Source organism: Cucumis melo, chromosome 3 (assembly GCF_025177605.1).
Source record: "Cucumis melo cultivar AY chromosome 3, USDA_Cmelo_AY_1.0, whole genome shotgun sequence".
NCBI lineage: Eukaryota > Viridiplantae > Streptophyta > Magnoliopsida > Cucurbitales > Cucurbitaceae > Cucumis > Cucumis melo.
In genome coordinates, this window is record NC_066859.1 from 25,753,184 (window position 1) to 25,780,702 (window position 27,519).

Here is a 27,519-nt window from a genome sequence, read left to right on the forward strand (position 1 = left end):
AGTAGAGATCTAGAACGAATACGCATTGAATTTTCATAAATGCTTCAATTCTACTTTAGAGAAGTTCCTTAGAACCAAAATTTGGATTAACAAATCATTTCTTGGTCAGGTCAGGTTGTATTAGATCCAAATTTCTTTTCAACATTATTCTATGGGATATCCTTTTACATATATAATTTAGTCAATATCGTGTATTAATTATTCAAGGATGAATCATCAATGGATGATGATGGCTTTAAATGATATAGATTTATTAGACACATAAATAATCACTATATATTTAGAGATAGAAAAATTTTAGAACCAAATATTTAATTTAGTTTAAATGCACCGTTAATTTTGGCAGTGTTAGAATTGATTTCTTTTAAAACAATTCTTTGGTCGAATAATTAGAAACTCATTTGCTTCTCATAAAAGTATATAACTGTCATCTTTATTGCTGTCCAATTTTCTTGGGTATTGCAAAATTTTGTATTAGAAACAACATGGGTTCTATGATATCTATAATCTATAAAATATAGTTTAATGAATCAGATATTAATTAACATTTAGAGCTAATTTATGATTATTTGAAGTGTTTTGTGAGGGAAGAACTCTAAACCTTGGTTGCTTATTTCATTGTAATTAAGGCTCTTCTTGTTAACTATTTTATCCTCATTTTCTAAAATCATAATTATATATGCTACTTGTGTTTCCTCAGTCGTCATATACTAACAAAACTCAAGTCAAAATAGCGTTCTTCTTATCCTTGCCTATTTAGTTTTTTATGTGATTTCTAAGATTTAAAATGTTACATTTAGTTCTTAAGTTTTGAGTTTGATTTTAATTAATTCCGTGAGTTTGATTTTAATTAATTCCGTGAGTTGTAGGGTTAGAGACTTGAATTTTGTTTCAATTTAGTTTTAGATCTCAAGATTTTTAATTAAAAATAACTAAAAATTAGAATTAATTAGAATTTACAAATTTTCTCTATTAAATCTTAATTTAATATTCTTTTATTGTTTTAAATTAATTAAAAATATAGCAAACGACTAAAATAGTTATAAATATAGCAAAATATAATTAATAAATACCGATAAATAATATTATGAAATTTTGTAATATTTTAGATTAATTTAAAACAAGCTTTGGAATTTAATAATATAATATTTTAAAATTTAAAAAGTAAATTTAAAAGTCAATTAAGTATATAATATTTTAAAAAGTTAAAATCAATGGAGACTGACCTACGCTCTAGAAAAATGAAATTTTAAAAAATAAAAGAATCGACAAATTATTTACAGATGAAAAAAAAAAATCATTCCATTTGATTTTTCTATGAAACGTAGAAACATTTTATTAAATATTAAAAATATCTTTAAAGATATATTATCTCCTCAAAATTTAGTTTTAATTTTTGAAAATTTGTAGTGAGAAGATAAACTAAAAAGTAGAGTTTGTTGAGTTTGGTGCGGCGATGATGAGGTGGAGGAGTTAATGGAAGCCATGTGGATTCCGTTGAAGTTCGTGAAAAGATAAAAGAAAAAAAGAAAAATACAGACCAAAATAAATATGTTTTTATGAAATTCAGGCGGATTTTTTGGTTTATTTATTTATTCATTCATTCACTCACTCACTATTGCTTTGGTTCAACTTCCAACACTATTTTACTTCTCCATAAATAATTACTTCATTTTCATCATCAACCAACAATATTTTCTTTTTATAAACACATCCCAATTTAATATTTTATTTTAACATTTTATTTAAAATATTATTTATGGAGTTGAGATTCTAAGAAAATCTTTAAAATTTCATACCAAAAAGAGAACATTAGAATTTGGAAAAAGAGTGTGAGAACGAACCAATTTGGATTGTCATGCTGCTCCAACCCAACTACATGGAACTCACTGCAACGTTATTTTTATAAAATTATTTGTGGAAAATTTAAGAATAATATTATAACTTTTAAATGAATAAAAAAAAAAAAAAGAGTATTTTTAAAGTTTAAGAGTATATGTAATGTAATTTAATATAATTTATTTTATTTTCAATCTTTTAGGAGAATTCTTGTGGGTTCAGTAATAATTTGGTTGGTTTCTTTGTTATCTATTCTTAACACGGGTATTTTAAAAATCAAGTCAAGTTTTGAATACTAACTAAAATGATGGTTTTTAGAATTCTATTTCTATCGGTTTTTAACTTTTAGAATTGGACTAAAAATGAACTATTTTAATTATGAAAACTAGAAAACAAACGTAATTTTAAAAAAATAATTAAAAAAACTAAGAAATCTATTTAATTTTTTATATTTGATTTTTTAAAATTAAATTTCTAAAATATATCTTCACTTCAAACATAATGTTAGAAAAACTAAGCCAAATATTTTTTGAAATTTCTTTTTGTTTTTAAATTTTGATTAGGGATTCAAATGTTTCTTCGATGAAAGTTAAAACTTTGGTAAGTAAAATGGGGAGAAATTAAAACAATCATAAATTCAAAAGAACTAGAAACAAAAATGTCACCAATTGATTGCCAAATGATGCTTCCATTTTTAAAACCTATGTTTGTTTACTCACTATATCTTTGGTATCGTTTTCACCTGGCTTATAAAAACGTTTGAATTCTTTGTCAAATTTCATTAAAAAAATAAGTTTTTAGAAACTAAAAAAACCATTAAACAAAAAAAAAAACCTTTTATTTTAAATTATGTGATTAAGAAATATTCAAATGTTTCATAAATCAATATGAAATTTATTGTAAAGAAAATACGAGAAAATGAGCACAACCTAAAAAACCCAAGTCGAAAATCAAATATTATCAAACAGGGTAAACTATTAAATTAATCAGTGAACACTTTTATGTATGTTTAATAAGTCAAACATATTCCTAACTTTGCCTTTGACCTATTCAATATTTTTAAAGATCATGAATCTAGGCAGGAAAAAAAACTAAAAATTATTAGGTTTCTAATAGATCATCTAATTTTTTAAAAAGTTGAATATGTCTTAGATCTAATAGGCGCGAAATTTAAATTTTAAGGATCGGTTAGACTCTTTATTTTTTATTTATGGTCTAAAAACATATTAGATAAAATATATTATAAGCTAAAAATTTTACCTGGAGTTGATGGATGAAATAAACAATTATTTGTATGATTCAATACTAATCTTCTTATAGTTAAAAAAAATGTTTTTCAAGAAACTCATTCTTGTTTAAAATTTTTACGAAAATGGTTTAAAATATACCTAAACAAACTACTTTGAATAGCTTTCAAATACTCTGATTTTTTTTAAATTAACTTATTTTTAAATTAAACAGTTGAAAACGTAATCTAAATATAAATATAAAAAAGTATATGAGATATCAACATAGACTTTGAAAGATTTTAGGTAGTGTGTGGTTATGTGTTTTTGGTGAATTTTTAGGAGACTCAGTTTCATTGTATGGACTTCCTATGGGGTATTATTGTATTTGTAGGATTGGGCCAACCCTAATCCACCAAACTTCAATATTTAGTTTAGGGTTTATGGATCCAAAGCCTTTGATGATACCAACCTTTTTAATAAGAAATTAGATTCACTCTACATGATTAAAATATTTTAAATCTAAAATTTAAAACAAGATAACAATTAAAAATAAATTGTGTAAATTTAAGATTAACTAATGAAATTGACATTTCTGTTGCTTCAAATTCTATTATTCATAGAATTAATGTATATTAAGAAACCAATAGAATCCTACATAGAAGGAGAAAATACATTAATCAAATTAAAAGAAGAAGAAAAAAATTGTAATTCAAATTAAAGGAAGTACTTTGTATTTTAAATTTACAACCCATTGAAAATTTAATGGCATGAGACATGAGGAGACTGAAAAAAAGAAAGTTGTGAATAAAGGCAAAAAAAAAATTGAAAATTACTGAACAAAAGATGAAAATCTTTAAAAGATAAACATACAATTAAAAAACTAAATCTTATAAAATTTTTGTAGAACTTGCATATAAAAGTAAAATAAAATATCTATTGGACACAAAAAAAGAGATTCAATTTTAGAAAACTAACTAACAAAATATGTCGTTCAAATACCCTTTTTGCAAAAACATAGAAAAAAAATACAACTTAATATAAGTTATATACCGAACTAAATTTTATTGGAAATGACTTAGAGCTATTAAACTTTGTCTCACGTGGATAAGAAGTGGGATGAGGAAATATAAACTTCTATCATTGAAGGGGACTACAAACTAAGTAGGTGGTGATAGTATAACCCTGTCCCACACGCGTGTCGCCGTCCGTCCGGTCGAGCTTGGGCGAAAGATATGAATATAATTTTATCTCTATTTTTATTATTCGGCAGCTAGGACTCATTCCATCAAAACACACAGAAAACACTTCAATCGCCTCCTCTCTTCCTCTCTTGTTCTGAACATTTACATAAGTCATTTGTTTCTATTCCCTGTACTTACGATTACCAGTGTTAACCTTGGGGAGCAAACGGCATAACGATTAGCCGCACGGTCAGTCGAAATTGCTTTCAGGACAGTGGTTCGTCACGGCACAGCAATAAATATGATCGACCTTATCTTCTAACAAATTTACCATTTACCTACTAACTTAACCTTTTTGGATCCATCGATGATTTAAGATGATATTAGAGCAATTTAAACTAGGCATCGTTGTTTTTCTTCTAATTAATATCTATTTCCACTTGTTTGGCTCTTCTTTATATTTCATATTTCAAACATGAAAAGGGGTCTTAGATATTATATTAAATTTATGAACTATTTCTCTTCTTTCTAATTAATTTTAAAGTAAAACTTCAATCAAATATAGTATCCGAGTAGATGATCTGGTCATATGTTCAAACATTTGCAATGTTTCTCTCTTCTAAACTAAAATTGACTTTGGTTTCCGATGCATCGTTCACCTTTCAAACTGACAAGTGAGCTTTTGCATCAAACAAGTGTGTGTCTATATATATATAATCAAGATACTTCAAATTTGTAAGCTTGGAATCGATGCATAATTATGTTTGTATTTTTCCTTTTCCTTTCTCTTTTGGCATGAATGACAAATGTTCATTGGAATCTGTGGCTAATATTCAACAATAAGAAGAAAAAATAAAAAAAGGAAAACAAAATTGCTTTTTTCCTTTTCAATTTTTGGAAGTAAAAGTGAAGTGATTGTGGTCTACAAATTGGTCCACATAATAGTGCAGGTGAAAATGAAACATCTTTTGTTACCTTTCTCTCAACTTTTTTTCGAGTTTTCTTACTTTTATCTTTTTAATTATTCACTCATTTATTGAAAAGACTAAACGTCGAGAAGGAGAGAAGGATATTTCCCTTTTTACACATGTTCGTCGTGATCAAAATATGTTGTCGCATTATATACATTGCATGAAAAGATCCAGAGGATTAGGTATCATATATTCTTTTTCTTCTCCTTACTCCGAGTGGTTCATATATATCATGGTTGTGTCTTGTGATATTTTCATATGTAGTTGTTTGGTTTTGTGATTTGTCTATTTTCCTAAAAAGAAAAAAAGAAAAAACAAATCTTGTAGGGACCATTGCACACGAACTTTGAAATATCTCTTCTCGTGACAAATTTGCGTTGACAAATGAGCATGCAAGTCACTTGTAGAAATTACATTTATAACATTTATTACATTTGCATGTGTGGATGTACACACGTAGATACTAAATTGTCAAATTCTTAAACACTCGGCCAATAATTTTATGCATTAAAGGTTATAAGGTTCGTCATTTAAATCTTTTGACTACCAATCTATACTAAAAAAAATAGTTTAAATCGTTATTAGAAAAATTTTTAGCAATAAAAATTTAACTTAAAAAGAAATCATAAGGTGAACGTGGTTAATTAAAATAGTCAAAAGTCACTACTTTTTTAAGTTTATAATCGAGTTTGTGTTTTGATAAGTGTTTTGTTTGTTCGTCTTTTAATTATGCTTATTTTTACATAATTATTTTTAATAATTATTTCATATTTCTTAACAACACATTTAAGTAAGATTTCAAAACCAAATTAGATTAATATTAAATAAAAAATAGTTATCTAAACTACATCCAAATAATTTATTTCAATATATTTCATAATTTTAAGTAGAAAATATTCTTTTCAAAACTTTAAAAATATAATTGTAATCATGAAATGCTAAATTTTCATGGATATATTAATATTTTCTCATTTTCACAAGAGGATGTGATAAATAAGTCAATTTTTTTTTTCTTTTTATACTAGTGAAAAAGTCTATGAAAAACAAATAATTAATCAATTATTTTTGTAAAATTCAAATATAATTAATAAATATTTTATTGCTAAAATCCAATCTTCAAAAAATAAAGTATTCAAATTTTCATTTTTCGCACGACTTAAACTTACCTTTTTTAAAGTTTCAAAATTTTGAAGGATAAAGATAATGACTCTCATTTTAAAGTAATTTTTTTTAAATTAAGATTTGTCAAATTTCACATAATTCCATATTCTAATTTTCAATTAATAAACTAAAATTAAAATTCTAATTAACTTTTTTTCTACTTATCATATTCCAAACTCCACATTAATGAGCTCTTTTTTCTTCAATTTTATATATTTTACAAACAATTTTTTTCACTCTAAACTAAGTAAAAATATATAAGATCGTCCCTTACTATAAAAAATATATACTCTAAACTAAGTATATGTTCAATTTTACGTTCAAATATTCAATTTTAGTTCGTGAAATTTTAATGAAATCTTAAATTTAGTTGCTACGAGTAGTTTATTTTAGATTTTTTCATTGTCATATTTTGACTTTAAATTTTAAAAATATATTATTTGAAGGAAAATTATTATAATATTTGGACCAATTTTAATAAATTTAGTCATAGGAAGGGAGTAAATTTAAGGTAAAAGGAATAAAGTAGAGTTTGTGTTATTTTAACCTTTAATTTTTCAATCAATCAAAGTGTAACTTTGGAATAAAAACTTTCGAAGAAAAGAAAAAAAGTTTATTATAACATAGGAATTAAATTTCCCACGGCCACGTTGTTGACAAGAACTACCTATTATTCACCGGAAACTTCATAACAATCATCACCGGAAAACGCATCTAATGTTGCTTAATAAATCGAGCAATTCCGGCAAAGAGGCGGTCCGATTCGGCAGCTGTTTCAGGGTCTAACTTCAACGCAATCTTGTTCAAGTAAAAGCTATGTCCCATTTCTTTACTCATTAGAATCTCCACTTCTTTATTCGCCGCCTTCATCGCTTCATAATACTCCATTTCAGTGTCGATCACCAAATCCTTCTCCGCAATGCACAGTAAAAACGGCGGCAGATTTAGGTTTTCAAGAGGCGGTGCCGCGCTTCCCATCGGACATGTGATCGGATGATCCTTTGAACTCCCAACCGGTAATGCGAGGTTCAGAAATTTGTCTACCATATCCAGAGTCAAGAACGGCGATTGTGGATTCTCGATCTCTGATTTGCTTCGTTTTGCTCGAACAAAACCGGGATGAATTGGAATTCCACCGGCTAATTTCAACGGAGCGAGATCGGTTTCTCCGGCTCGGGCAGCGACAGAGTGAACAAGGTTTCCACCAGAGCTATCTCCTATGAGGAAAACGCGGTTGAAATCTGCTTTTTCGACGATCCAAGGTTCGATTTCGTTACCGAGAGCCACCGATTGAAGCCACTTGAGAGCGGAGAAGCCGTCCTCGATCTGCGCTGGAAGACGGTGCTCCGGTGCTCGACGGAGATAAACAGAGACACAAATTGCTTCGGCGGATTTCGCAAGGTTAGTGTAAGTATGATAATACATAAACCAATCCGCTTCGCTAATACAAAATCCACCGCCGTGAAAATGAACGACAACCGGAAGTTTCTTTACTTCGCCGCCGCATTTCACCTCCGGTAAATAGATCCGAACACGAAGACCAGAGTTCTGATCAATCACCAAGTCACGAACGGCGACTCCATCGATGAATTCATCGTGAGGCGGAACAGACTCGGCGACAAACTTGACCTCTGGCGGTCCAGTCCAGGTCCGATCGACGGAACCATCGTCGTAGAGTCTGAGCCAACCGGAAACATCGAGAACTAAGCTTTTTCCTTTGGTCATCGGAACTGTGTGAAGGAAAACAGAGTATTAAAAAAACGGTGGAATTATGGAGAAGAAATTGAGAAGAAGAAGAAGATATGATGGAGAGAAATTAGGAAGAATTAATGGGTTTATATAAAAACTGAGAATTGGAATTGAACCAAAGGGAAGTAATAGAAAATTAGAGATGAAATTTTGAGGTTAGTTCGTCGGAAAATCAACGTAACTTTACAATATTCTTGTCCTCATTGACGCCACTTCATCTTACGTCACAACTCTTTACAACTTTGTTACCAATTTTAATTCTTTAAATTTCTAAATATTTCACGCTTTTAAGTTACATTCTAAACAAAGAATTACATTCAGAGAACTATGACTACAAGTCCCTTACAAATGTCTAATCTGTACATGAACTCTTAGGACTATTAGCCTTTGAAAACGAGAGGAGTATCTCACTCTATGTTCGGTCCTAATATTAGATTAGGATTTTCCTAATTTCAATATTATGATAATACTTCTAATTGGCAAATATTTAACCACAAAATGAAGCAAACATATTATAAATCACTCCTCGTCTCTTAACATCTAAAAATGTCATAAAATAGGTTGGACAAAAAAAAATATTTTTGTTTCTAATTGAACGACCAATGGCTAAGTAATTTCTTAAAAGAAATGTTTAGTAATATCGATTAGATACAAATTAATATGTTAGTAATGTAGTGTATTTTTTTTATATGACAAAAAATTAGATATTAATAGACTAAAATTTTAATTTTATATTAAGCTGTACCTTAACATTAATAATTGTTCGTGTCTTATTTAATTTGCTTATTTTGATAAATATTATATGATTCGAATATTATATATGTTTTCTAATTTATTTAGAAAGTCAATTAAAATTAGTTTGGATGATTTGTTTTAATCGGGTACACATCTACCTAACCATTTTATTTTCCTGTGCTTCTTAGCCTTATATATATCATTAAAATATGTGGTCATGTATTAATTAGTTTAATAAGACCAGAATTCTGTAGACTAATTTACTAAACCAACTACACTTTTGGTCAAGTATTAATTTATCAATATAGTACCATTATTGTTTATCTTTTCAGGATGCTATTTCTCATACAATTAAATCAAAAGAAAATTCAAACCATTTATTTTAATAGAGATATTTTTCAGTTAAGTTATTTAATTAAATATTTGTAGGATTTTTCATTTAGAAAAGTTATTTAAATATTTTTAAATCATTTGATTTGATAGATAATTTAAGAAAATATAAATTATCTTTGTGTGTCTATAGAAAAAAATTATTAATTTTTAGATTGATTAGAACGCACTTATTTCATATGTTGATCATCTCTCCATGAAAACAAAAATAATTTCGAATAGTTTGAATTAAAAAGGGAATTCAAGTCTATTTGGAGGTAGGTGTGACTTAATATTCAATTGAAAAAATATCAATTTATACCCTAAACTATATGATTTATATCAATTTAAATTTCGAATTAATAGTTATATAAATTTAAAGATTGAATTTTTACAAAGTATTTCAATTTAAACCAAGAACTTACATGATCATATCAATTTAAACTATTCACTATATTTTTTATAAATGTATAAAAGTTGAAGGTTTAAATTAATATATTTATATAAACGTGAGATTTAATTTGATAAATTTATAAAAATTCGATGTTTAAATTTATACCTGCTGTGGTTTACATGTCTATTGAATTCCTATGTCATTCTAAAATCTTCTAGAATCACAAATTTGTTGACCTAAGTCTTTGCAAATAAGTCTTTAATATTTTAAAAGAACCAAATTTGTTAAACACATAGTTATAGTTTTCTTTTTTCTTAAAAAAAGAGTCAAATATTTATAAATTTATAATTGCAATTCAAATGAATATTTCGGAAAAGGAAAAATAAAAGGGGGTGGAAAGACCCTCACAATTTCCGGTATATTAGTAGGAAATTCTTTGGAAATTATTCACATTTTTTTAGAAATAAATGGGTCAACAGTCAAAAAGCATGTTTTCATTTCAATCTTTTATCATTCAATCGGGAAGTGTTTGATTACGAAAGCTAACTCAAACTTGTTCTTAAATCTCACAAAATGAATTAAAATATTTATAAGTATAATAAGATATCACGAATAGAGACATTAATGTTGATAGATACTAATAAATGTTTATTATTGTTTATCTCTTTTGTTGTTAATAGACTATGTTATATTTATAAATAGTTTTTTCTTTAATTGTCATTTAAAACACTTTGAAACGTTCCTTATGGTGGGTGTGATCTCCAATCAAACATTCAATACCTAAATATAAATGTTTGGTATTCCTTATTATAAATGTTTGGTATTCTTTATTGTTTAGGGTTATTGAAACCAGATATATTCAATTTAATTTTTCAAGTACTTAATTTTAAAAAAATTCAAGTGTTTTACGAACACCGTAGCTTTAGAAATAATTTTAGAATCTATTTTTAAAATATTTCTAAAGCTATTTTAGAAAGTTTATATAGAAGTGTTTAAATAAGAATGGGTATTTTGAGAAACACGTTTTTTTTTCCCTGAGAAATCGAAAAAGAAAGAAAAATTTGGGTGTTGATGGCTGATAATGGAAGCCACAAATTTGTGAAGTTCTTGAGGCTTGTATTCATTCTTGTGGGCCTAACTCTTCCCTCAATAATGCACTTGAAAATGTGTAGATTTTTCACTTATTAATTAGGAACAAAATAGCATTATACCATTTACTCTTACATTAGTATCTTGTTAATCAAATAGTAGCGAGTCTATGGTAACCAGACTATCTCAAATGGAGAGAGTTTCTTGTTATAAGAAAGTTTGGTGGTCGAGAATAAACATTTTTCTCCCTAACAGATCACAACCCACAAACCACACTCCAAAACTGAGGGTGATTTGGTTATTTACCTTTTCCAATTATGACAATGTTTTTAATAATAAAGATTTGATGATTAAATATATGTAAAAAGTACAGGAATTAAATCATCCTAAAATGAAAAGAATAGAGAAATGTACCTAACTAAATGTGTTCATAACATGACTCATCCATTGATTCCTTTACTGAGTGGAGGAGCTTTTTTCAACCTGCCTTATTTATTATTATAAACTTTTAACAATGATAATTAAAAAATATAAACAAATTTTCATGGAGAAAAATGAGAGAAGACAATAAATGATAAGACGTAACCTAACAGAAAAAACACACGATAAAAAGGTGTGGTCACGATGATTTGGTAAGATTCAAAGGCCACTTGAGTATCCGAATAGAAAGTTGTCACATAGTTCATTAGGCTGGTTTTATAGAACTATTATTAATTTACTTGAGAAACAATGGAAGTTTGAGTTAGTTTGTATCAATATTTATACAGATGTAACAAGAACACCTAAAACACCAAATTACAAACAAATTATTTTTTGTGACAGAGCTCAGTTCCAAGAAGAAAGGCAGGCATTGCCAATGAATTGATACAAAATGGGTGTTACCTTAACTGCTCCTTTGATGTCTCTGCAGTGTCACCAAAACTAGCTTTTGGTTAAACTAAACAGAGAAGTTCTTTTACTCTCTGGGACGAGCAAGCCAGAGCGAACTAAGAGCACGTAGTCTGGAGAAGTAGTCGTGTATGGCGAGAAGTGCACGAGCAGACTGACGAGTTGTCAATATTCGGTGCATTTGTTGAAGTGTCTGTTGTCGTAGATTGTCGGCCTGGAATTTGAGAACACAAGTATAATGTCAAGCAGGAAGGGGGAAAAATAGTCATTTCAATAGAACTGTAACATTGTTAAATTTCATATGAAAATTGCCATTTTAGGTCAACAGTAGATTGTTTTATTACTACCGTTGTACAGAACAACAAATGAGACAAATAAATAGGAAAAAAATACCTTTTTGGCCACTAGATTTTGGATCTAAATTTTGTTTGATCCCTAGACTTCAAAATATTACACTTTTAGGCCCTAAGGTTTGAGTTTGATTTCAATTTAATCCTCAAATTTCAAAATGTTATATTTTACCTCTAAAGTTTGAGTTTTGTTTCAATTTGGTCCCTAGATTTCAAATTTTACACTTTTAACCTTGATGTTGAAACCTAGGGACTAAATGGAAACTAGACCCATAACCTAAGAATCAAAAAGGTATATTTTCCAAAATCAAGTCATTTCGAAATTGATCCATTAAGATCAAACAAATCAAGGGTCACAAACAAGTTTTTTTGAGCTCAACAATATGCAGAAGTGTGAAATTGAACCATCAATCAACCTTTGGAACATAAATTAGTGTTTTATCCACTAGCAGATTGGTAACACAAACAAGTTATCTATTTGTTAATACGAAACAATGGCTCTTACTCTAGATTCAGTGGGGCAATTTCAAGAAAGTAGGGAAAGGGAACATTACCAAAATGGAAAGCAAGAAAAAAGTACACATACATATAAAATATATATATATATTGTTGAAAGGCTTACTTGGCGTATAAAGCCCTCGAGGGTCCCTAGTTTACCCATGGCCATGGCCATTTGACCCATGTAGTTTGCGACATTCCCTGACGAACCAGAGGAACCAAGAGCTCCACTCGATAATGTCTCTGCCAGGGACTGTTGCAAGGCCTCCATCCCTTGTGATAATGCATCTTCTGCCTGCTGTGATGATTGCTGCAAGTTTGTGATTCCCACCAACTGCTGCTCTGTTAGAGGCTCCAGTTGATTTACAAGAAGCTGCAACGTGATCATTCCATTTGTTCGGAGTATAATGTTAATGTCTTAATGGGAAGAGCCATAATAGCTTTTAAAAGCATGAAGAAAATAGAAAAATGCTCAGATGAAGAACACGAAACATAAATAACATTATCATTCTCAAGGAGAGTCATAAAATAACCAGAATTGAATGAAAGGCACAGTATATCTTTCTAATATTGATTTTAATAGTTGAAACGACATTATAACATAACCATATCCATAAATCCTTCCATTGCTTTCTTGTAAGATAGGCTTAGAAATCCATTTCTCCAACCACGACGGTCCACATTAGCATATTTTGCCACCACCGTCCCAGTTTTTTGCTTAGAAACGAGTTCATTAATGGATGAAGTAATCCAAAAGAATACATAAGGGCCCTATTCAAAGGGAGTACAAAAGGTGTTTCCAATTTGCGACCAGAAAAGATAACAGTGATCACAGAGGGAAAGAAAAACTTTACACCAAAAGAAAGCATTGAAAATGGATAAGTCTAGCACATATTTTGCTCTTTATATGGAGAGAGAAAGCATTAGTTACCTTTAAGAGCTCGGATGAACGAAAACCCCCAAGCCAAAGAAAACATCTTTCTGCAGGTGTTTTCCACATGCCTGATAATAAGTGGAAAACGTCAGCTTTTGCTGCATTTCCCTTGAGCCTAAAGAGCTCATCATAATGAACCAAGATGCCATCGACAACAATACGCAATTCCGGGTCACTTGCATGTGAGTTAACAGCCGATCTCAATTCGTTCAATTGACGGTTGTGATCTTCAAGCCATCGGGCATATTCTACATCAAATGCCATGGCCCCTGCAAAAAGATAGTAAAGAAGGCATCTGTTCATGTTGCAGCAAAGAAGAGGACCAGATTAGGGAAAAATCACAAATACTTATTCTATTCTTTAAACAGATAATGGGTATAAATTCTTGAACATGCATTTCTTTTTATAAGAAACAAGGCTTTATCGTTCTCCCTTCTTCCCTCTTTTCTCATCTTCATTGACGACCATCACAACCAAACATTTCTGGATGTGACAGGCAGTGAATTGAAGAAAACCTTGAGCTAATTGGTTTAATGTAGTTTTTACACTTCAAATTGAAGGCAGATCTTGACAAAACAGAAGCTGACATCTACAGAATTAGAACCTTCTAAAATAAATTTTTAAAGTTAACTAAACAGAGAGGAGAGACAAATATTAGGAATGTGAGATGGAATACCATTTCCACTCATTGAATGGGTCTGGTCACCCGAGCTTGATATGAAAATTCCCTATGAAGAGATATGACAAAGATGAGCATGGTGAAATACAAGTGCAGTAACCCGAAGAGAGTGATCAATACAAAACAGATGATGAGAATATCGTGATGTTCATTTGATAAAAAATATAACCTGCTGTCGTGCTCGCTGAAGCTCCTGCTCAAGTTGTGTCAACTTTAATCGACTGCTTTCTAGTTGTTGAACGTATGCCTGCAGGTGGATGCAACTCAATAGGGAAATTCATAATAAACAGGGGATACATGCAACCAAATTAGAAGGAAACCATGTATACGTTGATGCAAGATGGACAGAACTTTAAAAACAAAGGTTCACAGATCCCAAAGAAATCCATGTCATTCAATGAACCTACTCCACATCACAGAACATCTACCAACAGAATCCTCCTTTTCATCTCAAAGAAGAAAAAAATTCTATCAACAAGGTGGCCCTTATCATTGATTCATTAGGGTTTTGTTCGCAATGTATCCGTACCAAACCATGTCAATATTTAAAAATTTATCCAGTTGCTTACACCTAAGTTTATAAGCATTTTGGTGAAAGCAAGCTACAAGGAGAAAAGTAACAAAAGTTATGGGATGGATAAGGACTACACTAAGCTGTTGATTGATATTTGTATACCTGAGAAAAGAGAAAGTAAAACTAGCATAAAATATCGGAATGCCATTAGCCAATTAGCACCCACTTCGAAGGAATAAAATCAAATCCAAATGTTAAACAAATATCGCGAAGATGTAAATGTATTATCCAACTGAACTAAGTTACTGAACTACAACAGTGTTTAAAGGTCTAAAAGAGGGACCATAGTGATGTTTGGTCCTTGATGAGGTTCCATGTTTCTCTTTGGACCTCGATTTCAAAGATTTTGTAATTATTTTCTAGGTGACATCTTACTTAATTAGAAACCCTTTCTTTAGTGGGGTTTTTGTGGGCTTGGTCTTTTTAACCCTTGTGTTTTTTCATTTTTTCTTAGTTGAAGTCATAAATTTTAAGAAAAACTACGATAACGAAATGAAGTAAAAATTTTAAGTCATACCTTTTTCCTCAAACGGCTTTTCCTTGCAGCCTCACGATTTTGTGCTAGCCGCCGAAGAGTCTGCAGGTGATTATTGCATTGGTTAGTGAAATATCATCTATACATATTTTGACGAACTCAATAATTAATTAGAAAAAGCTATCCAAAGATTACAACCTTCTGATCAGTCTTATCCTTTGATCTGTCACTAGAATCAGAAGCCATAGTAAGAGCAAGTTGGCCTCTATCAGGCTGCAAAATAAAAGGAATTTAGATTACGGAATCGACAACAATCAAATTGTCATCAACAAGAGAACAATAATTATCCAGGCTTGCATCTCATAAAAGGAATTCTATATTGAAAGCCTGACAATTAAAATATTATATAAACAAAAAAATACACTGGGGAGTAAGTATGAAGGGGCTGGGCGAGGTAAATGTGAAGCAGTACATTACCCTCCGGCTTTTTTCATCTGTGTCCCCATCTGTTGAGATATCAGTCCTGGGACTTCCCTCAGTAGCCATGGAAGCCCTTTTCTTGTTTATATATTACCAATCAATATGTAGTTAATTTGATTGCACTCTTCCTGGCGTGGTATAATTCATTAGGTTTCTAGAAATAATTGATTGTATAAAGAATAAAGAAATAAGGATGACGAAATTTTTTATAAAGAATTCAAAACACAATAGTTCTAATCCCAGTTCACTAAGTAACGCTAGATATCAAGAGAAGCTTACACTAAACAAATCCCCATGAACGGATGAAGAACCACTTGCTTGAATAGCTTCCTCTAAAGGATGACCACTTGATTTCTCACATGTCCCAGATCAGAAATGCGAGAAGAGTGGATCAACAGTCTTCCTGTGCAACTAAGAGTAACAACTGATCAATTTACGAATTTATCCATCCAATCTTATTTGATCCCCAATGGCATCTTTTGAAGAATCTTTGGGGGGAGAGGTGTCTTTTTTAAATTTTAAAGGATTGCTTTCGTGCTTTGAGGCATAGACCCATACTGGTTTACGTGATTATACCGTGAATATAATTCTCTTTATTCGAAAAACCTTTGCGTAAACTACTTAGGGGAGATTATCACCTTCATTTCCTTTGAATCTTTTTTTCATAGTTGAAATATGTCATGTGGCCACAGAATGCTTAAATATAACATAGGTTGTATAAACCCGTGTACCTCAAATAGGTCCACTCCATAAAGACAATATGAAACAAATGCACTAATGGGGAACATGACAGGAGTCAACAAAATGCTTTATAAAAAATAAGTATTGTATTAAACCACCAATTCACCCAAAAGCTTAAACTGGTAGTTAAAGGCAAATTTAATTATATATCACCAACACTCCCCCTCATTTGTGGGTTTGAAATATTGGAAAGGTCCAACAAGTAAAAATTAATTTTAATTGGGAAGGAAATGACAATGCAGGGGCTTATACCATATTAAACCACCAATTCACACAAAAGCTTAAGCTCGTGATCGAAGGCAAATTTAATTATATATCACTAACATATTGTATAAAACTTATGTTGCTCAAATGGGTCAACTCCATTTAAACAATTGAAAAAAGAAAAAGAAAACATTAACCAAGGCAAGGAAAACATAAGCATAAGTGCGCCTACAATGTCACTCTCAGCATTCAGATTTTGGAATCTAATGTTGGGATAGTTTCTGCCATCTCTCCGATTAAGCTGGTCTACATCAGTCAATTGGACCTATAGTTGAGCTAACTTTGTCCATGAGGATGGGACAAAAATTGAAGAAGAAGCGGTTCCTAAGAATTTTTGGGAAGTTGAGGAACTTAAAATCACAAGAGAAATGTAAAATACCAGGTCAGGTTTGAAATACCCAAAAAAAAAAAAAAAACGTTAGACCAAAGTTGCAGTATCCTTCGTATATAAAAGAGCACTAAACATAAAAATTGAACTTCAAACAAGTTAAAAGAAAACCATAAGCTTTGAAATTTCCCTCACAAAATATAAAAACTGTTCCAATATAAGAAAGACTCTATCAAACAAAAAATATGAGGAATCCTCCCGCCTTCCAAAATTGCAGGCAAAAAGACCCTTCAACTATCAGTAATTATAAAAAGAAAAGATAAAATGAAGAAGCTTTACAAAAATTTAACCTGAATAACTCATCAAGAGGCCAAAAAATTCAATCTAGGATAATATGGCATCTCTATGCTTAGCATACACCAACTTTCAAATTATCTTCTAACCTCATTCCCTGAAGAACATCCAAAACTGCATTGGCCCATAATAGTTTACCTTCACTAATAAAATAACAACTGAGCCAAAAGAACTACGGTGACATAACATACACACAGGGAAGAGAAGATCAACTAAAGAAAAATACAGATCCACTCCAAATATTACTCCAGCCATCACAGGGATACCAGAGTCATCTAAACAAAAACACCAAGCATTCAAATCTCAGATTCCACAGCAACAAAATCCAGTACTAACAAAAAGATAAGCAGATGCCAGGAACGACTATTGAACTACAGAACGAACGAATTCTCAACCAGTAATCACATCAAACGAACCCAAGAAACTCAAGAAACCAAATGATTAAAAATAATGAATCCGCTAAATTGTCAACGGGGCTACAAAAAGAACCAAATTTCACACCGACCCATTAAACTCAGTGACTATACTAACCAAAAGAAAGCTGTGACACCCGCGATTCCCCAAAACACCACGAGTCAAATAGAAGTAATTTCATCACTGTGGGAAACCCAGGTACCCAAAACAACAAACCAGTGTATATGTAAGTTTGGCAAACACCCAAATGGCCAAAATCAGCTAAAATTTGTAGCTCACTGAATTAAAGACCTACTTCAAAACTTGGTGATGATTACTCGTTTCTTCCTGAAACTCACCTGGGTAACTAACGAAGACGAAAATGCAACTGGGTCTTTACTGAAATTTGTGTGGATGAATCGTAAGAGGGTATTGAGGGGGTTTGTTCAAGGCCACGCCAATCTCTAGACGAACCGTTGTGGAGAAAGTTTTCCACTTTCCAAGGACTAATTGTCTGCAATTACTGTTTTTTCTTTTGTATATATATTTGAAGGATTAACCCCTTTTGACGTGAGTTGTCTTTTAGCCTTCGAAAGGCCTTTTATCTTTCTTTTTTTTACTTCGAATTCGACGACGGTGTCAGAAAGGCGAAATTCAGAAATAGTGCGACGCCAATTTGACGAAGAGTCTCCAATTTTGGGTTTCCTCCTGTTTAGTTTATTTGTCAGTAAACGAGCAGAGTAATCAAATCTGCCGCTAAGTGTTTGTTTGATTCGCCATTTAGAGAAGAATATCAAATATGATATGACCAGTTTTTATAGATTTAAATTGTTCTTCCCATTTCAACGAAATATGAATTAAATTAGTGAAAGTTCAAGTCATTGTCTTTTATCCTTTCTTTAGATTAAGAAAAGTTTGAGGGATGATTTTAAAATTAGTTTATTTGGAAAAGTTACTTTAAATTACAAACATATTTAAAATATTCACAAATATAACACAATATCAAACATCTCGATTAGTATTTGTGTTCTATGTCATAACTAAATTGGTGGTATAGATAGATTGTTATATTTTTTTATACTAGAAAATATTTTGATTAATTTTGATTGTATTTGAACAACTCATTTTTATTTATTTAGAATGAGAAATAAATATATTTTAGATTTTTGTATTTGAATGGAAATAAAAAAAAACAAGAAGAAAGTTAAAAGCATGTAGAATATGATACGATCTAGTTTGAAAGTTTAATTTGAAAATTTGAGGAAGATTATCTTCTATCAAAGCTTTTATTTAAGATAATGACTAATGTCCAATGTATTCTTTTTAAGAATTAGGTTAGCAAAAAAATGTGCAAAAAAGTATTGTTATTTTAGATTTTACAAAGCACTTAACAGTGACACAATCAGCTTCGTGAGGTTAAAAAACTCGAGGGAAATAGATGGATATATCATAGATGAGTGTTATTGTATTGGATATTGAAAAGATATTAATAGAAAAAGACGAGAATAGTTCACTCTTTCCTTCAATGGGGTAGACCAATGTAATGGCAATTTTAGACTATTATTGATTTATTGGGAGTGAGATCAATGAAAAATTGTGATATGACCATGCAATTTTAAAGTATAAAATTTCTTTTAAAAAAACAACACAAACTCAATTCAAACCATCATAGCTAGATTTTTCTATTTGATTGTTTGAAGAATCAAAATTTTGTATTTGCATATGTCTATGGAAAGAGTATAACAGCGGAAGTCTCTAAGTGTTCTTTTTGCTGTAAATTCATCACTTGTTTGACTAATTCGAATACTAAATTATTTTTATTTTCTATTAATGAACTGCACCATTGCAATCTCAGTAATGATTTTATCTAGTTATTACATTTTGAAAAAAGAAAAAATGAGTGACATGATACAATAAAATGACATTTAAAATGGCACAAAACATCTTTCAATTTTCAAAATATACAAATTTAATTTATAAGGTATAATTGACCATAAACTTATGCAATGGTTATCTTACTAACCAAAATATTATATTAATTTTTTTATGAAGGTATATGGGAGTTGAATTTTTTTTTTTTTTTTTTTTTTAACCTTATTCCATTCGTCTCCTACTCTTTTTTTCCTTTGACTATTTCTTTACCAGCACCCTCCCAGGAGGGAGCCTTTCTCTTGATTTTTTTTTTAATTATTTGATGTCAATGGTTAGTCTAATTAGCTTTAAAAAATTTACATTTTTTCTTTTATTTTGTTGAGAATGATAGTGTTTTTGTGTGGTACAGATTGGATTAAACTTAGCAAGGTAGGTACCCGTTTAAGCTAAAATCAATAAAAGCAAATGATATTCATCGTGTAGCCAAACTGAAGCTTTTATCCTTTCTCAAGGCATCCATTTGCATTATAAAACATAATTTAGTATTACAAAAATTGCTTTATAAAACAATACATAAACATGAAAAGTACAATTTGAGTAATAAAAGTATAATGAAAACGTAGAGAAAGAGATAAAAGTTTGCTGAGCTTGGTTTCATCCTTTTCAAGATGAATTAAGCTTTTACACTTGTTTATAGAGTGACTTGTCAAGAGTTGGAATAAGAAAGTTCAACCACCAAATAACCTCGACAACTTTCTGACTTCATATTCCTCCAATACACCATATTAAATCATGGCATGTATTCATCACACTTGTAAATGAATAAGAAAATTTGAAATACATCTGTAAATCAAGGAAGCTTGACCAAGTGCTTATATAAGGATTGAATTCCCTCCAAATTAAAATCATAATGTATAAATGAGCAACCAAAAACATTGCCTGTGTAATCCTCGGCGTTAGTTCTACTATTTGATTCTTCATGATTGGTTGAGGAAGGGGAAAAGAGACTCTTGAAAACAATCCTCTAGATGTTCGTTAGCATGCACGATACTTTGTAGTGTGCATACATTGCATGGATATGAAGTTCAAGTTATTCATCACTAATATTTTCTGCATGCCATTTGTTGAAACCAATGGCAAGGGCATCCCTCATCCACGCATGTCTGCATTTTTCAATTGCCTCAGGTATGGTCACCCAACTTCTGTTTCTCGTGTTCTGTTCTGGCCAGCACTCAAGCTCCTCAGTGACAAGTAATGCATACATTGCAGCTCTACACAATCCATCTGGACTAAACTCATCTTGTTGTGTTTTACTCTTGAAATGATAATCTCCCAAGAAACCCTGTAAACCATAATTTTAACAAAGAAAGTAGGTCAGCCTAATCAAAATGATGGAAAGAAAAAGTTGTGCATGTCCTCATAGACAATGGCTCTCATCTAATAACTTCAATCACATTTCTCTAGTCGATTAAATTAGGTTTGAAAGTACTCTTGTTTGATATCAATTAGAAATGGGAATATCAATTCGTCCCTACGGCCCCGTCCGGGTCATTAGGCCACATTGATGTTTCATCATTGAATATTCATTATGCTTCTAGAAAGATAAAATAATAATGGAAAGGACTTCAAAATCCTAGTTCAATCAACCACAGAAATTTAGTTAACATTAATAAAAAACTAAAGATTTAAAACATTATATGAAACTTGGTAAAGTCCCTCCAAATGTTGGGAGTCATCCTTATATCCGCTGATCTACTTGTACCTACTATGGCTGTTCCATCACTTTTTGTTATATGCGGATCAAAAAGTGGTGGTAAATTTTATAATCACAAGACGGCGTTCTTATAGGAAAATCAAAAATCTTATATCTGTATAGGGATAAACTTCTTTCTCCCTTAAAAGACTAACATTTCTTTCCGGTCAAACCCAAAAAAATCTAAATTGACAATGAATAAATACAAGTTCATCGTGTTTCTCATGGTTATGGTTACACCACAGAAGTTTCCTTCTATATGCTTTTCCTCGGGGGTGGGGATCAAAAACAAGCGGGGGAGGTGACCAGTTACTATTGGATGTATGAGTTATCCTTAGGTTCTCTAAAAAAAATCGATTCTTAAAGGGAACTTCAAAACTCACTCTCCAACGCTTCCTTTTTCTTGAATTTTGAATTTCTGACACCTTTGCAACAGCAACTGTCGGATCCTCCATTTCCAAATAGAAAAGGTGTCCCGCACTCCTCGCAAAAGAGTGGTTATACAAACTTTCTGCTGACTCATTTATTATTATTTTGGGTTTATTAGGTTTTAAGTGACATGGATAAGCATTCTCAAATCCTCATATTTTATTCCAGAGAGCAGAGCTTTCACTTGTCAATATCACCTCTCTTTGGGTTCATTGTTTTATGCCTTTGAATTCAAAGACATCTCACCTCACTTTTTGGTTTTTGTCAGCTACGCCTTTAGGCAGTTTGTCTCATTGAAGTTTAACAGAACAATGACCTCTTTATAATAAACAAACCTCCAAGAACGGCCAACCACATTTCCAACATTGAAGAGTCTCGCATGAGAGAAGACTACAAGTTTGGACTTGAAAACCTCTCCTCCTTCCCGAAGGAATAAGGTGAGAAATTTTTTTACTTGATTTTAATGGTTGCTTCCACTAACTCTTTCAGGTAATCTTTCCTAGCATACTTCCAGACATTCCACCCTCTTCCCTAATATTATTTGAAGGCTCTAACAGGAGGTTTCTAATCTTGATCCAACATCTTTATGTAGCCAACATACGTCAACCTTCCCATGATATCGTTCATTCTAAGCCACAGTTACCCAAGGTAAACCATCCCCCATTTGATAACTGCATAGGTTCGTCATTTGAAGCATAAGAAGAGGAGGTTTATAATTTTATATAGATGAAAAGGGTAACATAACCAGGGCTCGCTAACTCTTGAAGAGTTAACAGAATCTTGTGTCAGTCAACAGGGAAGCCTTACCTAGTTATCACAATAGTTTCTGTACGCCTTATATGCCTTATTGTTGGATTGGTAACACTTCTTTCCCCTAGGACTTGACTCCCCCACGGTTTTTTCAGCTCTCAGACCAACAAAATCTCTCTCCATAAACCATGTCTAGAATACTATTGAGGACTTCTCGGAAACTTGGTTTCAGGAAGAACATTTTAAAAGAAGATATTGAAGAATGAACTCTCCTAGCAAACAAGCTGTACGATATTTTCCCAACCATCTCTACTGACCAAGTTGATTTGGCCTTCAGATCCTGCTAGTTCCTTTTGCTTCCACACTCGTGTTATTTATCTGATCATTGCCCTTCAGAACTATTCGTTCTTCACAAAAAATGCCTAAAAGGAAGTTAAATTCTTCACGTGGGAACTCAACTAGCAAGGATAGACACACTGAAATGATAAGCTAGAAAGGCAGCTCTCGAATTTCCCCCTCATGCCAGGATGGTCCACTCTATATAGAAGGACTTGGAGTCACGAGGTAAATCTTCCCCACATGTTCCTTTGCAGAAGGTTTGGGCTTTATTCAATTCGAGGCACTAGCTAGTTGAAACACTCTTATAGTCACAATTGGTATAGTTTTTTTCTAAATCCTCATAAGCAAATATTTTCCTCTCTTGGGTGAGCATTGACTGGGAGAGAATAAGATGCAATGTAACTACTAACAAAAGGTCTAAAAGTAACCCTTTTGAAATCTCAAAAACCAAATAGACATCATATCTCAAGAACCAAAATATGTTTTTTCCCAAAAGTAATGGTAAAAATATTAGAAAGGTACTCAAATTAGTGGTATTCAATATCCTTGAATTGATGGGAATACATTCACTCACTCTTCCATCTTCCTTACAAGTTATAGAAGCCCAAAAAAAGGGCAGTTCAATCATTCTCCCGAGTTATGCTAGCCTTAGGGATGGAGAGTAATGAACTTCGATCTGTCATTCATAACTGATTAACCCTCATAATAATTGCCGAGATACCCCAATCATATTTAAGATTTTACCAATCCAAAGAAGGAATCAGAGTTCTTTGTTTCTTTTCCCATTAGAAATTTCTGGTCAGATGTAAACACAAACACATTAAATTAATCGCCAACAAGGCAGCAAACCCTAAACTTGAAAAATCAAGATATAGCCACCCTTGTGATTGAAACTCACAAAATACCTATGATTATACAAACCCCTAGGCTTCAACACCCTTGGACATAGACTTAGCGCAATAAATACCGTTACATTAGATTAAAGCAAATTGCAAGTTCCAGCATATGGCTCATGGAACTACCATTGAAATATCAAAATATCTATGCATCTATGTCTACCCTTGGACATGGGCATGACTCGGTGACAATTATCACCAACCATATTATGGTTCCACTAGATTTATGATTGAAACTCACAAAATATCTATTGATTATTCAAATCCCCAGGCTTAACCACCCTTGGACATAGACTTGGCGACAACAAATGCTGTTAGATTAGATTAAAGCAATTTGCTAGTTCCATCATATGGCTCATGAAACTACCATTGAAATATCAAATGGTTAGCCAGGAAGTCCATGAGGTACTAGTTCAAAGGAACAAGAGGTTTATAGAAGCGTCATTTAACTAGAAAGATATAGAAGTATATAAGTGTTCCATCTTATAGTAGTTCCTCACATGTATTCAAGGAACAAACGATTATGGTGTGTCATGTCTAACTTTCTCATTTGCTAAAGTACAAGTTATCAGTAGCCTTAGTTTCTTATCAGCAAAAAACCCAATAACATCAGTCTTTATCCTAACTATAACTATTCTACTAATGAGGAGTTAGCAGCAATCACTACTCCTTCACAACAACAAAAACAATCCAAATAAAAAAGAAACTAGTTGCATAGTCCTACAGAAAGTTATTAAAAAAGATACACCTTGCACCCACCCCTCAACACTCTCAAGCACTCCTATTTCAACCAAACATTCTTTATATATGTTAGATGGAAAGACCTTCAATTTTCACCAAAAGCAATGAGAACAGAGCTATCACTACCATGCAGTATCATCAAACTTTTAACGCTCAAGAAAAATAATTGTAAATGTTAAATTAAAGTAATATTCACCATAAGTTCACCACGAACACCCGCTTCTTCAATAGCTTCCCTTACAGCAGCTTCCTCCACTGTCTCGTCATTCTCCCAGCCTCCCTTTTAGAGAAAATGCTGATGTTAGAGATAAAAATAAGCTATATACACTTTCTACATATGAGGGAAGCAGAAAAGCAGAAGTTCAACCTTAAGTTCCCAACATAGAAATGTTGCAAACTATGAGATAATTTGTACAGTCAAAATCAAATCAAATCTCTGTAATCTCACTCTGGATTTTCTTTAAGTAAACTCATTTTGAAATAAATAATAAGTTCTGAGAAAGTTAGTGGGGGGGAATAATTTCATACCTTTGGGAACAAAAGGCCCGGTCCACTAGGTGTGTCAATCATAAGCACCTCCACTACTTTATCTGAAATTTCATCACTACTGCCATCGGAACTTCTATACCTAAAAGGAATACACCTACAAAAGAATAGCAAGATTAGCATCAGCAGATAATGCAGGAGGGGCATTCCTACAATACGTTAACCTCGTGGCTAGAAGTGGAAGTTATCATACAGGTATCAACTGCATTTCATTAGTCTAAAATAAAACATCAACTTCATGAATTGTGGAAAATATACAACATCAAAGCAGATGTGCAGAAGCAACCATGGAGTATATAACGCTATACACTGAGTTAAATTCCAAATGAACCATCAATTATTAACTACAAGAAAGTATTAAAAAGAAAAGTAGAAGCGAGAATGGTGAGCTGTGAATAATATACAGGCATCATAGGAGAGGAAAAGAGCAGCACCAGAGTACAGAATGCAAAACGGAAATAGAGATCAATTTCAAATGAGCAATGGCTTATTGGGAACGATAAATAATATAAGTACAAAAGAGAATGATGCTACCACACGTGCTCAAGGAGCATGATGCTATTCCAGTTATACAGATTTATTCTCTGCATTTCCTACGTCATTCTACATTGCAAAGACAAGATAAAGAGAGGAGAAACTATTTTTGATTTTGTGGACTCATAAATAGCCAACTTTGCATCAAGTCATCAAGAATGCAATACACTTTAGGCAAAAGACAACACACTTATCTTAAAAAATCATGAACCGGCTACCCTATATACTGCTGTGTGTAGTGACATATAAAGAACACATTATGTTTCCATGCCAAGACATCAGACTTCCTGGACTACTTGTGTCCAATCCAGTTGATGCCTGTCCAACCATCATCTGACCGAGCCCTCCACCATAACAACCACTAATTTGTCAGCAAAGTACATTGTTTGACAGATAGATATCCAACCACGCATGAAAATCTGGCAGAACTTCTACTCTTAGGTCTGGTTCACTGAAAAACTGAAATTTCTGCTGCCCTATAGGAATTTACGTCAGATCTAAAACAACTAAAAAGTTCCTAAAAGTATCTCATGACCTAAATGACCCCACTGGATCTCACTAAAAGTCTGAAATATAATGCAAGTCAAAGTCAAAGAATCTGCCAAAGTAACACAACTTGAAAAACTTAGGTACAATTGCTAAGGCCACTGCTCTCTGCAAAATTCTCTTTAGTTTCTGCGGAAGTTGGAAAGAAGGTGGTAGTTTATCATCATCCTTGCGATGACTTACTACCAATTTAGAATTTGTTTGAAGCCAAACAGTATTAAAAACATAGAAATAAGGCCTCACCAAACCTTAGAACTCAAGAACAAATTTTTGTTCAAGTATCAAATCAACCAAACCAAATTCCCAGTATTACACCTCGTGTATCAAGAAATTCTACATTCGAAATCCAAATATCTCCAAACCCCTAATCTATAAAAGGACCCGCCAACGAATCACCAACCATTACAATATCCCAAACAACGACCACAGTGAAAACCAAAGCAGTCAATTTTCCATTAAGTAGTCAAAAAAAAAAAAACGTAAATAATAATAACGACAACCTCATTTTCACCAAACGTCAACAAGAATGGTCCACGAAAACGACTAAGAAGCCACAAAATACACAAAGATTACAAAAAAAAACCCATCAAATCGCTAAAGTCTACAAATCATTGGTGGGAATGTACCCAGCAATAAGGCGACAACCGGCATCGTACCGCTGCTGATGCCGTCCAGTGCGGGCCACCAAATCAGACATGCTAAAGAAATATATATATATATATAAGTAATATATATATATTATATATATGAAAACTATAGTCCGTGGAGTTGAGAATGCAAAATCCTGCACATTGCTAGAGCAGGGGAGAGATTCCGGCAATGTCCATTTCTTTCAGAATGGACGGTTGAAGAGGATGTGGGAGCCCATGGAAGAGAAAGGAGATGAATGAGGGATTGTTAGGGCAAGAAAGGAGAGAAACCCAGATGGAGAAGGTTGTGTTTGCGGGTGAAGCGGATCTGGCGGTGGGTCAAAAAAACAGAGGGGGTGGGGGAGGGGGATTTGGGATTTGATGGTCAGAGAGAGAGAAAGAGAGAGAACAGTGGGTCCGCTTTTGGGAGAATCCGGTGGAATCAGCACCAAGGAAATATATATGGAGGGAGGGGGAGATGACCGTTGAGATCAACGGGTAAGGGCAAAATGGTCAAATCATTAAGGTGTATTTTGTTGAATGGAAATGCGATAAATTTGGGGTTCATTTTGATGGCGCGGTTGGTTTCCAAAGATTTGAAGTAGTCATTTCTCGTGCGCTGTAAAAACCTACCCTTTTTTTTCTTTCTTCTTTTCCTTCCCCAAACTGCAAAATGGTCCTTCAACTACTACACTAATTCTAAATAATTCTTCCAAACTTTCCACGATAACAAATAAACTCTTAAATTTCTAGAAGTAACAAGTTCGATCTTCGATTTAAAATAATTATAAGAATTTAACTTACGTACA

At 32.1% G+C, this 27,519-nt stretch overlaps 3 protein-coding genes across 5 annotated transcripts; all 3 read right to left on the reverse strand.

Moving 5' to 3' along the window:
* Nucleotides 1-6,972: 6,972 nt before the first annotated feature.
* On the reverse strand, nucleotides 6,973-8,369 carry LOC103488436 (probable carboxylesterase 15). Its single transcript, XM_008447176.3, has one exon. The coding sequence runs from the start codon at nucleotides 8,104-8,106 to the stop codon at nucleotides 7,096-7,098; it is 1,011 nt and encodes a 336-aa protein (XP_008445398.1). The 5' UTR covers nucleotides 8,107-8,369; the 3' UTR covers nucleotides 6,973-7,095.
* A 3,039-nt stretch (nucleotides 8,370-11,408) lies between these two features.
* On the reverse strand, nucleotides 11,409-18,341 carry LOC103488434 (transcription factor TGA2-like). Of its 2 annotated transcripts, none has more exons than XM_051082137.1 (9): nucleotides 18,035-18,341; nucleotides 15,593-15,998; nucleotides 15,314-15,388; nucleotides 15,158-15,217; nucleotides 14,236-14,313; nucleotides 14,064-14,115; nucleotides 13,385-13,656; nucleotides 12,578-12,826; nucleotides 11,409-11,819 (listed from the first exon to the last, which is right to left on the reverse strand). In XM_051082137.1, the coding sequence occupies exons 2-9, from the start codon at nucleotides 15,659-15,661 to the stop codon at nucleotides 11,673-11,675; spliced, it is 1,002 nt and encodes a 333-aa protein (XP_050938094.1). In that variant the 5' UTR covers nucleotides 15,662-15,998; nucleotides 18,035-18,341; the 3' UTR covers nucleotides 11,409-11,672. The 2 variants fall into 2 exon arrangements, with proteins under 2 accessions (XP_050938094.1, XP_050938093.1); XM_051082136.1 differs by having other exon boundaries at nucleotides 15,593-16,006.
* Nucleotides 18,342-20,177: 1,836 nt separating this feature from the next.
* On the reverse strand, nucleotides 20,178-27,134 carry LOC103488433 (nudix hydrolase 16, mitochondrial). 2 transcript variants are annotated; one of them, XM_008447163.3, is made up of 4 exons: nucleotides 26,738-27,134; nucleotides 24,984-25,098; nucleotides 24,652-24,735; nucleotides 20,178-20,889 (listed from the first exon to the last, which is right to left on the reverse strand). In XM_008447163.3, the coding sequence occupies exons 1-4, from the start codon at nucleotides 26,776-26,778 to the stop codon at nucleotides 20,638-20,640; spliced, it is 492 nt and encodes a 163-aa protein (XP_008445385.1). In that variant the 5' UTR covers nucleotides 26,779-27,134; the 3' UTR covers nucleotides 20,178-20,637. The 2 variants fall into 2 exon arrangements, with proteins under 2 accessions (XP_008445385.1, XP_008445383.1); XM_008447161.3 differs by having other exon boundaries at nucleotides 26,708-27,133.
* Nucleotides 27,135-27,519: the final 385 nt, after the last annotated feature.

Excerpts from the sequence above, each read along its gene's own strand:
- LOC103488436 (XM_008447176.3), bottom strand. The coding sequence starts at position 8,106 with ATGACCAAAGGAAAAAGCTTAGTTCTCGATGTTTCCGGTTGGCTCAGA.
- LOC103488434 (XM_051082137.1), bottom strand. The coding sequence starts at position 15,661 with ATGGCTACTGAGGGAAGTCCCAGGACTGATATCTCAACAGATGGGGAC. Across the intron at positions 15,389-15,592 it reads CAGATGAAAAAAGCCGGAGG|CCTGATAGAGGCCAACTTGC; the intron begins GTAATGTACTGC and ends TTTATTTTGCAG. Across the intron at positions 11,820-12,577 it reads TCGAGGGCTTTATACGCCAA|GCCGACAATCTACGACAACA; the intron begins GTAAGCCTTTCA and ends CTCAAATTCCAG.
- LOC103488433 (XM_008447161.3), bottom strand. The coding sequence starts at position 26,778 with ATGTCTGATTTGGTGGCCCGCACTGGACGGCATCAGCAGCGGTACGAT. Across the intron at positions 25,099-26,707 it reads GGTTGTCGCCTTATTGCTGG|GTGTATTCCTTTTAGGTATA; the intron begins GTACATTCCCAC and ends ATTCTTTTGTAG. Across the intron at positions 20,890-24,651 it reads GTGTTCGTGGTGAACTTATG|GGTTTCTTGGGAGATTATCA; the intron begins GTGAATATTACT and ends TATGGTTTACAG.